Consider the following 16605-nt stretch of genomic DNA (forward strand, 5'->3'; position numbering starts at 1 on the left):
TCTCTCAAAAATGAATAAATGTTTAAAAAAATTTTTTTAATTAAAAAAATAGAATCTTTTCCTTTAGGTTTAGAAATCTTATTCCTTCAAACATTCCTCATCTGAAATGGCTCAGCAGCCCTTCTCATTTGAGGAGAGCGGGGATATTCTCTGTAGAATATATCTGCAAACATTCTTAACGATAAAAATAGCTAACGTGTTTACCATTAACTGTGTTCCAGGCTAAGTTCAAATAGTTTTCCATATATTAACACATTTAAAGAGATGGGTACTGTTTTTGTATCTATATTTTATAGATGAGCCAGTAATATTATTGGTGTGTATGTCCAAGGCAAAGCAGAATAAGTCTGTTTCCTAACTTTATTGATGTTAGAGTCCTGTCATTGCTGCCTAAGAACATATTCGCTTTGGGGCCCAGTGGAAGCACTTACCTCGTGTTAACTAACATCAAGTTAGTGCATTTTGTAACAATTAAATATATCTTCTCATTCCTACCTTTCTGGATCCTGATTCTGTCATCAAACATTTGCTGGCTCACCTAGCTTCAAGCCATCTATAGACTGGAGAAACAGAAATACTGTGTTTGTAAATCACCAACAATAGTTTAGAAGTCAGGAATGAGGAACCCAGTAATGTCTTCCAGGTTGTCCATCTTTGTTCTAATACACTTCAGGAGCACATATTTTATACTTGGTCTGCAAGAATTTCATGTTACTATGTAATAATATAATAATAATAATAATAATAATAATAATAATAATAATCCTTTTTAGAGCTCTGAAATGAAGCTCCAGCTTCATATTTCATCCCACAATTTACTTAACTGTTTGCCTGTTTTTCTTTGAGTTTTTCTGATATGCAGTCTTTGTGGTTTTCATTGTTGAGTCTAGATAACGTCCATACAACCATTTCATGATCTCTGTAAGTTAAGTGTTCTTGTGAAAGAAGGAATTGAAATTGCAATTAGTGATTAATTACGAGCTCCACTCATTGCTAGGACTTCAAGTCATGTTTTGGTCTTTTGAGGGCCCTGCTTATTCATAGTAAAGCTCACGTGTCATTTGGATTCCATCTTATCCTGCTTTTTGAAGACTGTAACTGTTTTTGCCTAACTCCAGTCTTAAACTACCTCTGTCTTTTTTCATAATCCCTCAAAGACTACCAATAGTAATTTGGCTAGAGAGGTCATCTGGGGATCAGGGATAGGTTATGGAGGCCAGTAGGCCCCCATAGAGTAGCTGTGTGTTTTCTTTAAAACTCCCCCTTGTTAGGGCCTCAGCTTCCACATAACAGGATTTCTTCGTAAATTTTTCAAATGGAAGATCAGAATCTTTTAGACAACACAGAAAAGCAAAACAGATCTACTTTCTGTTGTATCATGATCTCAAATAGTGTGCCCCCTCTTGTCATTTTGTAGTGAATAAACAACAAAACTTTATTGTTCTAAGCACTTTTGTCCGCTAGTTCAGTGAATGGAGGAATGAAAGTGGATAGAAAGGAAAATAGTGGAGAAGGCTATAGTAGATCCCGAAATACACAACATCCTGATGATATAACTTGTAGGTAGTTACAAATTGCCCTCTTTTGGAAAGTGGCTCATTTTGCATTTGGTGCTTTTGCCTGGACTTCTTTAAACAGTAGGGGGACTGGATATAATTGGTAATCATGTATTTAACAAAGCTATGTGGTTTGCAGAGTGATAGAAAATTCAACCTCGGTAGGGAACTTACTGACAAATTACTAAAAAAATCCAGGGATAGAACAGATTTGAGACATGGATTGACCAAGGGGCTCAAGTGATCCAGCACTGACAGGCACATTCCTTTCCTCTCTCCTTTCCTCCCTCTGTCTTTCCTTCCCTTCTGGATCCAGTCACAGAGGTTTTTGCCATGTCAGATTTAAGTTCAGTAAGAAGAGACAAGTCTCTGCCCCAGAGTCACAGCAGAAGCCTCCTTGCCCTCTTGGCCTTTGTTGGGTCATATGAGCATTCCTGAACCAGTTATTATGGCCAGGGGAATGTTTGGATGTGGGATGGAACCTCATGAGACTACACTGAGAGTCGGGGAAGGGCAGATCCCTAAACAAAAGTGGGACTATTGCTGAAAAGTGGGGGAAAGGATGCTGAGCTGGCAAATAACAAATACCCACTGTAGTGTCTTGAATTCTGATTTTATTATATAAACTGGTACACTTGGCTGTTTTTTGACCTATGACAATTTCTATTTGAATCTAATAAATGTGAAGACCTAAAGTAGAGGCATTGTAGGGAAGGGAGCATGGCTTTTGAGTCACAAACAGAAATTCAGATCCTAGCTCTGATATGTCCCCTTATTGTTGAGAAATGGAACAGAACCCTTTAACACTCATTTCTCCCGTTTTTGCATTCTGTCAAGAGCAAAGGCAACGACTGACACATAGGAGTAAAAATATTAGTTTTAATATTGACAGAAGCTGAAATGGAGGATTTGTTTTTTGTGTGACAACAGGGAAGCTCTAATGTTGAACCCCAAACTACAGGCACAGTTATTTACCCCACCCCAGCAACTTTGAACAGTAGTTGGTTTTTTTTAACCGGGGGGTCTGTCCCTACCCTACTAACTCAGACCGATGTGTATGAGTTCTGCAGACATCTGGCTTTCAAAAGAAGGCAGAAAGGTGAAGAAACCACATCTGCCTAGTTACTTTTGGAAAATCTGTCAGGCAGCTTGTTTTACCTCAGTGGTAATTGATGGGGTAGGAAGCCACTGTTGAGGAAAATTCCTCTTTGTGGAGGAAACCAGAGGACTGATGACATAGATGCCTCCGACACAGAGACTTCGTTAGGAATTTATCTCTTGAACAAATAATAATTTATTTAGGATTAGCATAGTAATTCAGATGCCAGCAAATTTGGGTTGGAAACTCAGGGATATTATCAAAAAACCACCCTCTCTAGATTTTGGGGTTGAGTTATTATAATAATTGATGTGTGAGTAGGAGGGAACCACTTTTCCTAGGAGATGAGTAAAATTGGTAATAATTGGGCAAACAGGGAGGATTTGTGAAGTGGGAGGAAGCAGGCAATGAAAGAATTTGTCTTATAGAATCTATAGCTATCACATCCTTGCACATTTAACCCAAGGCAAGGAAATTTTCCTCAACCAGCTGGTATGAATTTCAAAGTTTTTAACCCATTCTGTCCACTGGTTCTCACAGTGTGCTGCATGGACTGACAGCATCTGTATCACCTAGGAATTGTTAGAAAGGCAAATGTTGAAGGGACACCTGTATGGCTCAGTCAGTTAAGCATCCGACTCTTGATTTCGGCTCAGGTCATGATCTCACAGTTCCTGAGTTCAAGCTCTGCCTGGGATTCTCTGTCTCTGTCTCTCTGTCTCTCTCTCAAAATAAATACAATAAACTTTAAAAAATATTAAAAAAAAAAAAAAAAAAGGCAAATGATGGAGCCTGCCCTAATCCTACTGAATCTAAACTGTGGAGTTGAGGCCCAGGCATCTGGATGCATATTGAACTATGAGAACCACATACCATTACAAACATTCTCATAACAGCTTAATAAATGAAGATTAATTGTGCTTGCCAGTAATCTTTTCTAGTTCCCAATCACTGAACATCTTATTTATTAAATATTGAAGAGTGGGTACTTGGGGAGGGAGAGAGACTGAATAGATAAAATAAAGCTTAGGTTTGAGTGCCAAACAGGCATAAGCAGTAGAGCTGTATTTTCACCCTGTAAGTTTAGATAAAATGGCATGAAAACTGTTTCAAAAACTAACTGTAGCAGTTGGGGCACCTGGGTGGCTTAGTTATGTGTCTGACTCTTGATCTCAGCTCAGGTCTTGATCTCACAGTTGTGAGTTCAAGCCCTGCATTGGGCTTCTCATTGGGCTCTGCACTGGGTATGAAGCCTACTTTCAAAAAAAAAAAAAAGGTGGCAGCAAAGAGCATGCAGTTGGATAAAAGGAATATTAGAATGAGAGAGAACTTACAGGGTAGTGATTATAATTTGTGGAGGAGGGACTTGATGATGAGAAAGAAAAAGGTTATGTAAAACGGGTTTTTCAAAGGAAGAATTAACTCAGTGACTGATTGAAGCTGAAGTGAATGGAATCAAAGATGATTTAGGATTCCAAGCCCAGGTGATTAGAATAATGGTTGACTGAGGAAGGGAGTTACCTATTTAGGGAATAAGATGAATGCATTGTTGGTCATGTTAAGGTTGAGGTGATTAAAGGACATGGATGGAGATTAAAAGTTGAACACTCATCTTTGGGTAGTTTAGAGTACAAGAAGAACTTGAAATTATTATGAGGAAAATTTAAGTAATGCATCCATTTATTTTTTAAGTTTTTTTAATGTTTATTTTTGAGAGAGAGAGCGTGAGTTGGGGAGGAGCAGAGAGAGAGGAAGACACAGAATCTGAAGCAGGGTCCAGGCTCTGAGCTGTCAGCACACAGCCCGACACAGGGCCCGAACTCACAAACTATGAGATCATGACCTGAGCTAAAGTGAGATACTTAACCAGCTGAGCCACCCAGGTGCCCCCTAATGCATCCATTTATTGCTTAAACACTTACTGAATGTCTGCCATGTGCCTGGCACTGTTCTCGATACCCAGGATGTACTAATGGGCAAACCTGACATACAAGCACGGTAATTTTAGATAATACTAAAGGCCAGCAAAAAAAACCAGAGTAATAATAAAGAGTGACTCATGGGTAGAGCATTTCTTTGGATGGCGGGTCAAGGGAAGAATGGAGATGGTGACATGTGACAAATCATGGTGGAAGATAGTTTTAGGAAGACAAAAGATGGTGGTGTCACAGAGTGGCCAAGGAAAATTGCAGGAAAGCACAGTGGGGTGTTTGTTGTGCTTTGTGCCCTTTCAAGGTCTATTTTGTATGAAAGGTTTGGAGAGAATGGTCCGTGTATTAGAAGGAACATGGGTTGGAGACATCACAGCTCATCTGTTTTAGGCATTTGTTAGGTGTGCAGAAACTCCTCAAATTCTCTGAGGCTTACTCTTCTCAGTAGAATAAGGAGTTAATAACACCTCGTGGGATTACATTGTGATGATTAAATGGAATGAACTTAAAGAAATAGTGCTTGGAATGTAAGTGCTTAATGATAACTATTAATAACCATAATACTGAATGGAAACATAAAATTCAGTCATGTGAAATGCAGTTTCATTTAATAACGATGGGATCTAATATCTTGAAATACAATTTTATTTAGTGGTTATACTTTGATTTTTGTCATGCAAAAACTTGACACGCATGAGACCACAGTTAAAAATATTTTTATGATGTTTTTCATTAGTTACCTGATGATATTTAGAAAATATGCTTATATGCATAATGCTGTAAAAGATAGATTTTATTAACTTTTAAATATTTTCTTACAGATATGTACATCTCATGATTGATATGAAGAAACTAGTCATGGGCCAAAGGTCAAGATACTTCTCTGGGAAATGCTGCTGATGCTGCTCTAGAAAGTCCTACAATGAGTGTTTGGTTTAAGAAAGATTTTCATATTTAAAAAATTTTCAACTTGGAAATACATCAAGTGAAAATTAGAGTCTTTTGGGAAACATTTTCCTCCTAATAAATAATACTTGTAATGGGCGACATGGCAAACAACTCAGTTGCATATAGTGGAGTAAAAAACTCTTTGAAGGAAGCTAATCATGATGGAGACTTTGGAATTACGCTCGCGGAGCTGCGGGCTCTCATGGAGCTCAGGTCTACAGATGCATTACGAAAAATACAGGAAAGCTATGGAGATGTCTATGGAATTTGCAGCAGGTTGAAAACATCTCCCAATGAAGGTGAGTTGTGTTATGTTTGTTTTTAGTTCTTTGTATGAAGAGTACTATAAATTTGTAAACATGTTTATATTGTCTTGGTTATTGTGTGATTATATCATAATTTTAGTGACATTAAGATGAGTCAGTTATCAGATTGTGCAATTAACAGAACTTTAGATCAAGAAATAATGTTGCAAATTAATTTATATATATATATATTTTTAACGTTTATTCATTTTTGAGAGAGACAGAACACGAGTGGGGGAGGGGCAGAGAGAGAGGGGGAGACACAGTTTCTGAGTTAGGCTCCAGGGTCTGAGCTGTCAGCACAGAGCCCAATGTGGGGCTCGAACTCACGAACTGTGAGATCATGACCTGAGCTGAAGTCTGACTGCTTAACCAACTAAGCCACCTAGGCGCACCTAATTTATATATTTTAGGTTGGTGGGAGGAAATACTTGTACTAGTGTGCATGTTATTGCTGCTTGTTTACAATAACAAGTTTGCCTTTCTGCTGGAATTATAGAGGATGGAATCCCCCCACCCCCACCCACCCACCCAGGGGATTCAGTGAAAATAAATCCTCACTTATCTTTCATTTTATAAGGTGGCTTAAAATAGTTGTCACTGCCAGTAGCTGACCAATTTGTTTTTACCCTAAACGTTAGTAATTAGTTCAGAAGATCCTAAAGATTAGATGCCAGTTTTTTACGTAGCAGACATTTTCTTTAATGAAAACTAATTTTCAGTCTTAGAATTATGTTCAGTTTGCCTGTTTCAAGGAAGTCTTTGCTTTCATAATTCTCAATTTGTAGTAAGTTTCTTCTTGAGAATCAAGAAAGGAAAAGTTATGACTTTATTGCATTATGGTCTTTGAAACGGTTTGAGATAGATGACCTTTTATACATTCATCATGTTGAAGAGAAAATTAAGGTTTAGAAAGTTTCAGAAAGGCATTTCCTGTTTACAAACGAAGGAGAGAGATATGCTGAATGTTGATGATTGTACTTTATTTTAGTAAGGATGGGCAGTTATTAATGTAAAAGTTAAAGTAGACTAGTACACATTCCAAAGCCAGTTCCAGGGAAATTATGCAAAAATGTTTTTCTTTCTTTAAGTTCGTTTGTTTATTTATTTATTTATTTATTTATTTATTTATTTTTTTAATTTTTTTTTTAACATTTATTTATTTTTGAGACAGAGACAGAGCATGAACGGGGGAGGGTCAGAGAGAGAGGGAGACACAGAATCGGAAGCAGGCTCCAGGCTCTGGGCCGGCCCAGAGCCCGACGCGGGGCTCGAACTCACGGACCACAAGATTGTGACCTGAGCTGAAGTCGGACGCTCAACCGACTGAGCCACCCAGGCGCCCCATTTATTTATTTTTAAGTAATCTCTACACCCAACATGGGGCTTGAACTCAGAACCCTGAGATCAGGAGTCTCATGCTCTTGCAACTGAGCCAGCCAGGTGCCCCCAGAAATGTTTTTCTTGAATATTTTTTTTTTGAAACATCTTATGTCATGCCATACTGTCACAAAATTAAAAGTAATAGCAAAAAGTTACTTCCAAAATTGTTTTAAAATTTTTTTTAATTTTAAATTTCATTAAAAATTTCTTTAACCCTATATATCTATAAAATACATATATATACACATTTGAATTTCTGTTTAAATTCCTAATTGTTTTAAAGAAGTGGTAGGTAATTAATTTTTCTGAAGTAGCATGATCTTGACGAATCCAGTATCAGCATTCACACATCATTCACACATGTCTGGAAAGGGCTTCCTTGATCACTTGGAGTATGTTCTTTTTTCTGTAAGACCTGTTAAGTCTTCGTATCTTCTGGATCTTTTCCTTAAGTCAGAACTACTTAGAAACATGAGCTTCTTAGTTATACCTTAATATGCTGTACCATTTTAAAGTAGCTGGGATCCCTGTTGTTGATGTAAATTCTAGGATTCAGGAACAAACCCATGGACTGTAACAGATAGTAATTTAACAAAATTTGTAGTTTGTTCATTATTCAAACCCATTTTGAAATATTAGCTAACTTTATATCCTGTTTAGAGAATTGTATATTGATGTGCTGTTCTCAGTACATTCATTAATTCAACTATATGTACTTTATCCATTTAACCTAAAACCTAATTGTTGGATGGTTCATAATCACCAAATTAATAGGAAACATTATAAAAAATCCTCAGTATAATTACATAGTTTGTTCATAAAAGGTGATAATGAACTTCAGTTTCATTACCTAACTACACATCCTTCAACCAGGTTGTCTTTGTATTCCTCTGCTATTAGTTAATCAAAATTCTTGTCTTCTAATAACTTAACACCCCAACATGGTCTGTTCTCATTTTTAATAGACGTGATTCTCATTAGTTTGTATTGCACTTTCTTTTGTTTATTTTTGTATTCTTTTTTGTTATTTTAGGCTGTACTCCTTACATTGATTTTAGTTTAATTAGTGAAGTTTATTAAGTTAACTGAAAAATTTTGCATTTAGTACAATAGTTTTGAAATTTGGGGAGGAGATGGTTATGTATCTTTCTTACAATATGATGGGAGCTGTGGGTAATTACTAGAAATAATTCACTTGAACACTCAAAATTTGATGTTCGTTGTTGCTGCTTTGTGCTATGAAATATATGAAATCTATTTCCCTCTTTTATTCTTAGAAAATTCTTGCTCATCTTCTTCCTAGTATTGTGAATTTTTGTTAAAATTTGTACAAACTTTTGTCTTTACTGGTTGTATATAAACAGTTTGTCATTTTGAAAGATTCTTTTAAAGAATATGAACAAACCATTTTAAGCATTATATTTGTGTTTACAGTTGTAAGATTAAATAAAAACAGCACCAGCCTTCATAAGAATATTGTTTCCAGAGGAACAGTTTTAGTTTAATTTAGAAATAATTTATTAAGAAAGCTAATGAACATTTTGTCACTGATCAACTAAGCAAACGATAGTAAATAAATCATCATCAGGGGTAATCAGCCAGGGGTTTGCCCAAGAAAATGATCCAGACAATAAGTACTCTTTTGTTAATATAAGCTGCTTATCATGAGGGAAAGTGAGATTAAAATAATTTTTTAAAGAACATGAAGTTTGGTTAGGAAAACTGAAGTTTGTTTCTTTAATTCTTTCATTCATTAATTCATTCATTGATACATATAGTCTTTCATCAGATCTAGGTTGTTAATTGCCATATGGTGTTTATTCCCTCTAAAGAAAGAATTAGTGTTGGCAGTTTTAATCGTAAGATAATTATAAGTGTGTAATTAAGTTACATCCCAATCTCATCAGTGTTAACACAGTGTAAGAATATGTGCACCTTAGAATTGCTGGGATATTCTGCCTGCTCTGTGGTAGGTACTTTTCTTGGCTGGGTAGATATATTCGTCAATAAAACAATCCCTGACTTATTTTTACAAGGGGGAGACAAATTTACAAGACAGCTAGATGAAATGCATAGTGTATTATTGATGTCTGCTTAAGAGAAAAGTGAGTGGAAAAGGAAAATCAGAAATATTGGGGATGTGGCTATTAGATTGCTATAAAATCTGGAGGAGGAACAGCTTAAGACATTTCTTAAGAGCAGTTACAACAAAAATAATACATAGGTAATGCTTTTTTGTTCCCGGTAGGTTGTTGTTAGCACTTACAAATATTAATTCACTTTATCCTCACAACAGCCTTACCTTTTTTTTACAGCCAAAGAATCCACAACACAAAAAGGTTAATCGGCTTACTCAAAGTCTCACAGCTCTTAAGGTGCCAGAGCAGGGATTCAAACCTTGACATTCTAGCTACATGCTTTTAACCACTATATTATATCGCCTGTTATGAAAGTTCAGCTCATACAACTTGCAAAAGAGTTGACAATATTAAGAAAGAGGTACCTGTGTTCTGTCTTCTCAAATAGTATTTTTTGTTGGCAGGAGTTTTATAGTGAAAACAATTTTGAGTTTAATAAAGGTTCTGTTGCTCAGTCAGTCGTTTTAAAATATGCCCTGTTCAGGAAGTTGTATCTGTGTGCTTCCTCATTTGGCCTGCTAATTTACTGCTCGTCTTCCAGCAGAGTACTCCTTTAACTGGATTTGAGACATTCTTAATGTGTACTGATCAATAGGAAGTGTTTTGAGCCAGATGTGATTTTCATATTAAAAATGTAGCCATCTCTACTCTTAAAAGAATTGGAAGTATAAATTTCAAGGTTAACTGAAATAAAGACTTGTCACCTCATATTTCTGCTTTGTCTATTAGAGAAAGCACCTCTCTTAAGAGTCGTCAGAATCTAAGAATATACTTTTATGACAGAATTACCTTCTTACAACATCCTAACTACATGCAATTATCCCTGTAGTTTTTTTCATTATCTTTATTGTTTTCCTGTATTGATTTTCTTATTCCTGTTGTAAATCCTATTTATTGATCCTTTTACTTTTAACCTAGCTTTCAGTATCTTTTCCATTTTAATGTGTTCCTGTGTTATCTATGTTATATTTTATATTGGATGGTAGAGGAGACTGTCTAATAAAGAGATTTCTGGAACGCAGGTCTCTAGCCCTGGTAGCATGTTTATCATTCAGTAGTACCATGTTAAATAAAGGGTAACAATGAATGTATACAGATTAAAGACAGGTACTGAGTGGTATTTTGTAGGAGACATGGATGGCTCCATAGCGTTGTAAAGAGGCAAGAAAGTAAATGAGACACTAAGTTTCTGAAGTAGTTGCTAAAATTAGGTATAAGAGAGAAAAAAAGCAAAGGGAATAAGAAAAGGAAACAGTGGTAGAAAGAAACAAAAGAGGTGTGTGGTAGAAAGCAAGGTAAAGTCAACAGTAATTGTCTCTGGCTGACTAATGTTTCCATAATGCTGGCAGTTTATGTTCACACTCCTAGAGGTAAGACTGTTAGAAATCGTGTGCTTTTGACCAGGTCTTCATGATGTAATACAAGAAAACTAACATTCACACATGGAAATATATTTTAACTCTAAAAAAAAAATCATCCGGTTGCCCAGCATGAATCATTGTTGACTTATAGGCTACTGCAAGAATCCTCTGATGCTCTGATGGATGTGCTTGGTTATACAGGTTGGCACAGCTCTTTCAGGCACTCAGGAAGGATTCCCATCGCCATGGTATGCCAGCCACGCATATTTTAATACTTGTACAGAGTTACCAACAAGGGTTTGATATTGATAATCCTGCATGACCTTGTCCTGGAAATTTATTGCTGCTGTAATAGAGAATTATGCATTTAATTGAATACCTGCTCAGCTCACTAGTTTTCATTGCTTATGAATTTTTTGAAGGTAATTGTAACACTACTTCTCTAACTTTGTTGCATATATATTATTTCTTAAAGTTGTACTTGATAGAGCCTGAAGTAGTATAATATTAGAGTTGTTTTAAGTTCACTTTTCTGAGTGCGATAGACTTCCTTTTTATTTTATTTTTTTATTTTTTTAGTAATCTCTACACCCAACATGGGACTCAAACTCACTACCCCAACATCAAGAGTTGCATGTTGTTCTTTTTTTTTTTAAGGTTTATTTATTTGAGAAAATGAGCAGGGGAGGGACAGAGAAAGAGGGAGAGAGAATCCCAAGCAGGCTGTACGCTGTCACTGCAGAGCCCCACACGGGGCTTGATCTCATGACTATGAGTTCATGACCTGAGCTAACATCAAGAGTCAGATGCTTATTAACCTACTGAGCCACCCAGGCACCCCAAGAGTTGCATGCTCTTCTAACTGAGCTAACCAAGCACCTTTATATTTCCTTTTCAAACCATTCTGTTCTGGTTTTCTTAATATTAGATTCTTAGGGTTTTCTTTCTTCCTATTTGGCCGGTCATGTATCAGCCTTCTGTGTTTTCCTTTAGATGTTGGTGGGCCTCAGGTTTCCATTTATCTGTGCACACTCCTCTTTGTATACTCTCCTTGGATGATGCCATGCACATCTAAGACTTCACATGTCATCTGGATTCTGGTGTTTCTTGTAGCTCCAGTCCACATTTTTACCCCAAGCCTTCAGCCTAGAAGCCTGATTCGTTTTAGGCATCTTATTTTCTCAACCTTTCCAGGCTTTACTTTCTGAAAGCATACTCTCTTTTTCCCTTTTCTAATGAAATCATTATATACATCTTTTTTTTTTCCTCCTAAAATGTTTGTTTATTTTTGAGAGAGAGAGGAGAAGAGAGAGAATCCAAAGCAAGCAGAGCATGACACAGAGCTCAAACCCGTGAACTTTGAGATCATGACCTGAGCCAAAATCGAGAGTCGGACGCTTAACCAACTGAACCACCCAGGCATTCCAATTACATATGTCTTTTAAGTGGCCTGGACTTTGACAGGAAACTTTCACCCACTCACACTCAGTTGCTAAGACCTAGGAAAAAAAAAAAAACAAAAAACATAATTCTGAGATTGTTAACCTTAAATAAAACAAGTGGTAATTTAATTAAACAAAGATGAGTTTATTCAGGAATAGCAGGGGAATTGTAATTCAGGACAAGCAAATTATGGCAAACTGTAGATAAGTCTGAGGAAGACAGTACGAGGCTCTGGGAGGAAATTAAAGAGGGTTGTTCTGAACATAATTGTATTAGAGAAGAAGAGTTTAAGATTGTGGTGGTTTCTCACTGGCTGTAAGTGGTGAGCAGTTTGCTATTACTGAGGCATGTGGAAACCTTCCTCCTTCCTGCTGCTCATGTAAGCTGAGATGAGCACTGTGTGCATGGGAACTCTCCCTTCATGGCTTCCCCACTGCATTTTAAATCAGATTTCCTTGATTTGTTTTCACTTTTCCCCCTTTTGATTAAGATGTTTCTCAGAAAGCATCACTGATCAAGCATCAGATCATTCATTTTGATTGAAATATTTTTCTCTATTTGTCAATTGGTGCTTGGAAGGACCTTTCCCAGGAGTCATGTCTCACATGGGGGTTTTGGTGGGGGGAGGAGGAATGGGTAGAAAGTGGAAACCATGGATGCCACTTTTGAGTAACAGGGCAAATAGCAGGAGGAGCTGTCACGCATTTCCCATGCATAAATTTATATCTTATTAAGCTTAGAAACGTTGGAGATCATCTCAAGCATTGGGCTAACATTCTGTTTGCTATATTATTTTCATGGCCTTCAGAAACAGCAGGAAAGACTAAACTCAAAAAAGGGTTTGCAGGTACCACGCCTGTATTTCTCTTTGTCCCCAGAGCTGTTGGAAATCTCCTTTGGTCCTACTGCCGCCACCAAATCTCCTAGTGCTGACTAGGAAATTCCAGGTTGGCTGGTCAACTTCCTTTTTAAGCCAAGTGGGTTGCTCAATGATCTTATGTAACTGAGTTTTAACTTCCCCAGAAGTGTTAATCCAGGTGCAGCAGGTGGTGTTGGCCACAGTGCAGACACCTCCTTGCTCAGCTAAAAGCTAGTCAAGGACTGACCTATTATCAACTTTGGTCAAAGAGTCTAAGGCTCTTTTTTGGGCCGGTGTTGTCTTGGCACTGATTCTGCAGTATCTCTAAGAGTTAAGGAGAGATTTCTTGCTATATTCCTGTTCACATTTACTCCTAACCAGGGAAGTATGGCCCTGCTAACAGAAGTGAACCCTGAATCATAAAACCTCCTGGTAGGTCCTTTCTGATTTGACAGTGCAGGGGATTCAACTAAGGAAGGTGCTTGAGTTGGTTTGTGAAAAGTTAGGGGTAGCTTAAGAGACCTTGCTTTGCTATATGCTAGCTGTATAGGCCCAAGGTGAATGAATGATAACCACCCCAGATAAACATAAATCCTGTTGGGGTATGAATCACTCTCACTAAGGTGGCACTGTTAATAGATAGATAAGAGTTTTAAATGACAAATCCCACAGTCTGAAAGGCAAAAGTTACCCCTCCTTAACAAAGGCCTGGGAGAAGCAGATGAAGATGTTATCTTTCCAGGCCAGTGCCAGAGTTGAAAAAATAAAGGGAAAGACAAAAGTTTCATGTTTGAGATGAAGTCTTGATTAAGCATCAGGGTGAGTAAGTAGTCATCCTCTATGTCAGCTACTTCTTTTTCTAGTCAGTTTGATTCAGAGGTCTCTATCTGTGTAGGGCCAAATGTCAGGTGGAGCCTTTTTCATCTGTGAGATACATATTCAAGGTTTAAGTCCCTGAAGTCTGGCTGCCATCTGGGTGGTGAGGAGGACCTGGTATAGTCCTTTCCAACTAGATTCTTGGGGCAGTCTTTGTTCAAACTGATTCCAAATCAAAAGGGTGGGAGAAAATTGGAAATGTTACTTTGGAGAGTTGTAGCCAGATTTTTGAGGAAGCTAGAATTCAGGATCCAGTTCAATTTACAAGTATATAACAGAAACTCAAGGACAGTTAATAGGATTAGAATCTGATCTAGACAAAGAGGTAAACATAATTTGTTCTCTCTTCAAGTACCCTCATTTTTTATAGTAAAAATAATTTCTTTGCATGAAACATTGCTTGATTATTTGCATTAGTGCAGCAAGAAAAGTGATTAACCATCTAAGCTCTTTTTAAGACTGCTTTCCTGGAATTTTGTAAGCAAGGTACCAAGTTGATTTTTCCTTCAAAGGGCTTTATTTATTGGCTCTGTAAAGTCAAACTGTGTTCTTTAAAACTCTCTGGTTCTATCTGAATCTATGCACATTTCTCAAATACGATATTCCAGTCAAAGCTTTGGTAATACAACCAGTGTTTCTCTGTCCTGATATAAAGAGAAAAGATTCTTACTGAATTTATGCAAATTATTATCATAAAAATAAGAATACTCACAAAGAGTTTGCAAATTCTGGAGGGATCACATAGAAAAAGTAAATGTTTTGTCTTTATTCACAAAGGTGTATCTTACCAAATTATTGATAGCTTAAGAGAGAAAAGCGTTTCCTAAAATCTGGGAAAGCAAAATATTACAGAATCAGTAATGTTTTAAACTAAAGAAGCTATAAAAATTATAACAATCCTCTCAGTTCATTTAGTCCCATGTTTTTAATTGTTCTGCTTGCATTCAGTTTTCCCACTAGTTCTGGAAATTCTTACCAAGTTCAGTTTTATTGTCTTAAAGTTATCAGAAAACCATCCTTTCCTGAAGCTTCTTGAAGGTGAAGTACTTTTGCAGAAACACTTGTATAAGCATCAGAGTAAAACAGTAACTGTCTGTAAATGGCCAAAACACTTAAAAGTGGCCATGGTTAAAATCCGATGAGAGTTCATTATAATGCAGTTGACAAGGAAATTTGGTAATTTTGTGACTTACCCTTTATGATAGTAACCAGAATTATAAATGTTAACGTGATAAAAAGGCATATAAGATCTTTAGAAATTTCATGCTATTATTGGGACACATTAATAACATTTCCATGCAAATTTATTCTAAGAAAGTTTAGCATCACCTGTTTTTAACAATACTTCCCAGGTAATTTAACATATCAAATAAGTCTAATTAGTTTAACATATCCTTCTTTATAAGGAGAACAAGTCCTTTGATATGTTCTAGGGGCCCTCTGTAAAAACCTAAAGTTAGTTCAAGATCAAAATACTTCCTTTTGAATTTGATTTTTTGGGAAGTTTGTCAAAAATATCAAAAGATTTCAGGGCACCTGGGTGGTTCAGTCAGTTAAGTGCCCAACTTTGGCTCAGGTCATGATCTTGCCTTTCATGAGTTCGAGCCTGTACTAGGCTCTGCGCTGCCAGCTCAGAGCCTGGAACCTGCTTTGGATTAATTATAGGTCTTCCTCTCTCTCTTTCTCTGCCCCTCCCCCACTTGTGCTCTGTCTGTCCAAAATAAACAGACACTTTTTTTTTAAATATCAAACGATTTGGACCTTTGTCCAAAGGTTGTAAAAAGCCTTAGCTTCTTTAATATTGAAAAGACTCAGCTTTTTTTTTTTTAAGTAACCAAAGACTTGATGAAAGCAAAACACACAATCTTTGTTTTTCTAGGAAGATTACATTAAAAGTAAAGGAAAACCTTTGTTTACAATTTGTTCTTAAGAGCAGATCAATAATGTAAGAAAACATTGTTCTTTTTTTTTTTTTTAAGTTTATTTATTTATTTTGAGAGAGAGACAGCTTGAGCGGGGGAAGGGCAGAGAGAGAGAGTAGGAGAGAGAATCCCAAGCAGACTCCACGCTGCAGAGCCTGACACAGGGCTCAAACCCACAAAACTGCGAAATCATGACCTTAGGTGAAACCAAGAGTCAGACACTTAACCTACTGAGCCACCCAGGGGCCCTGAAAACATTGTTCTTTTGACAGGAAAAAGAACAAATTCCAATTTTGTACCACTGTACTTTTGAAATTAAAACTCATTTTTAAATAAATTTATTTTAATCTTAACCAGCTTGACTGTACATTAAAATGCCCAAAGATTCCTTTTCCACAAACCTACAACTTTTGTTTTACATTCAGATTTTATCCTGTCTTTTCTCTTTTTAAATAACTAGCCTCACTAGGACAAATTTTCCCTCTAAAAAGTGCATTTATATTCCTTATATCTTCTTTTACCAAAAGCCCATGTCATAATTTTTTTGCATATAGAGGTGTCTCCTTATTATTTCTAGTAGCTTTAAGCACACATATTAATTAGAATTCTTAACCCTTAGCAACTTTAATTAAGAAGTAAACAATTAAGAACTGGCCTTTACATTAGCATTCTGTGAATTGGCAGATTTTATAAATTTTATGATTTCTGAAAACATGCTTTTTTCATAGAAAATTTTTAAGCATGGCTAAAACATGTTTACTGTTAGACTCAAATATCTTTAGTT

The 16605-nt window shown here is 36.6% G+C and overlaps 1 protein-coding gene across 6 annotated transcripts in view; it reads left to right on the forward strand.

The window, feature by feature from the left end:
- The window catches only part of ATP2B1 (ATPase plasma membrane Ca2+ transporting 1), a 131470-nt gene that overhangs the window by 54523 nt on the left and 60342 nt on the right, over positions 1 to 16605 (forward strand). For all 6 annotated transcript variants that reach the window (XM_053895584.1, XM_019446410.2, XM_019446408.2 and 3 more), the window contains exon 2: positions 5408 to 5833. In XM_053895584.1, coding sequence (XP_053751559.1) covers positions 5626 to 5833 — 208 coding nt within the window. In that variant the 5' untranslated portion in view covers positions 5408 to 5625. The remainder of the gene's footprint in view (positions 1 to 5407; positions 5834 to 16605) is intronic.

The sequence above is a fragment of the Panthera pardus genome, unplaced genomic scaffold (assembly GCF_024362965.1).
Source record: "Panthera pardus isolate Hobbes unplaced genomic scaffold, ASM2436296v1 HiC_scaffold_6, whole genome shotgun sequence".
Classification (NCBI taxonomy): domain Eukaryota; kingdom Metazoa; phylum Chordata; class Mammalia; order Carnivora; family Felidae; genus Panthera; species Panthera pardus.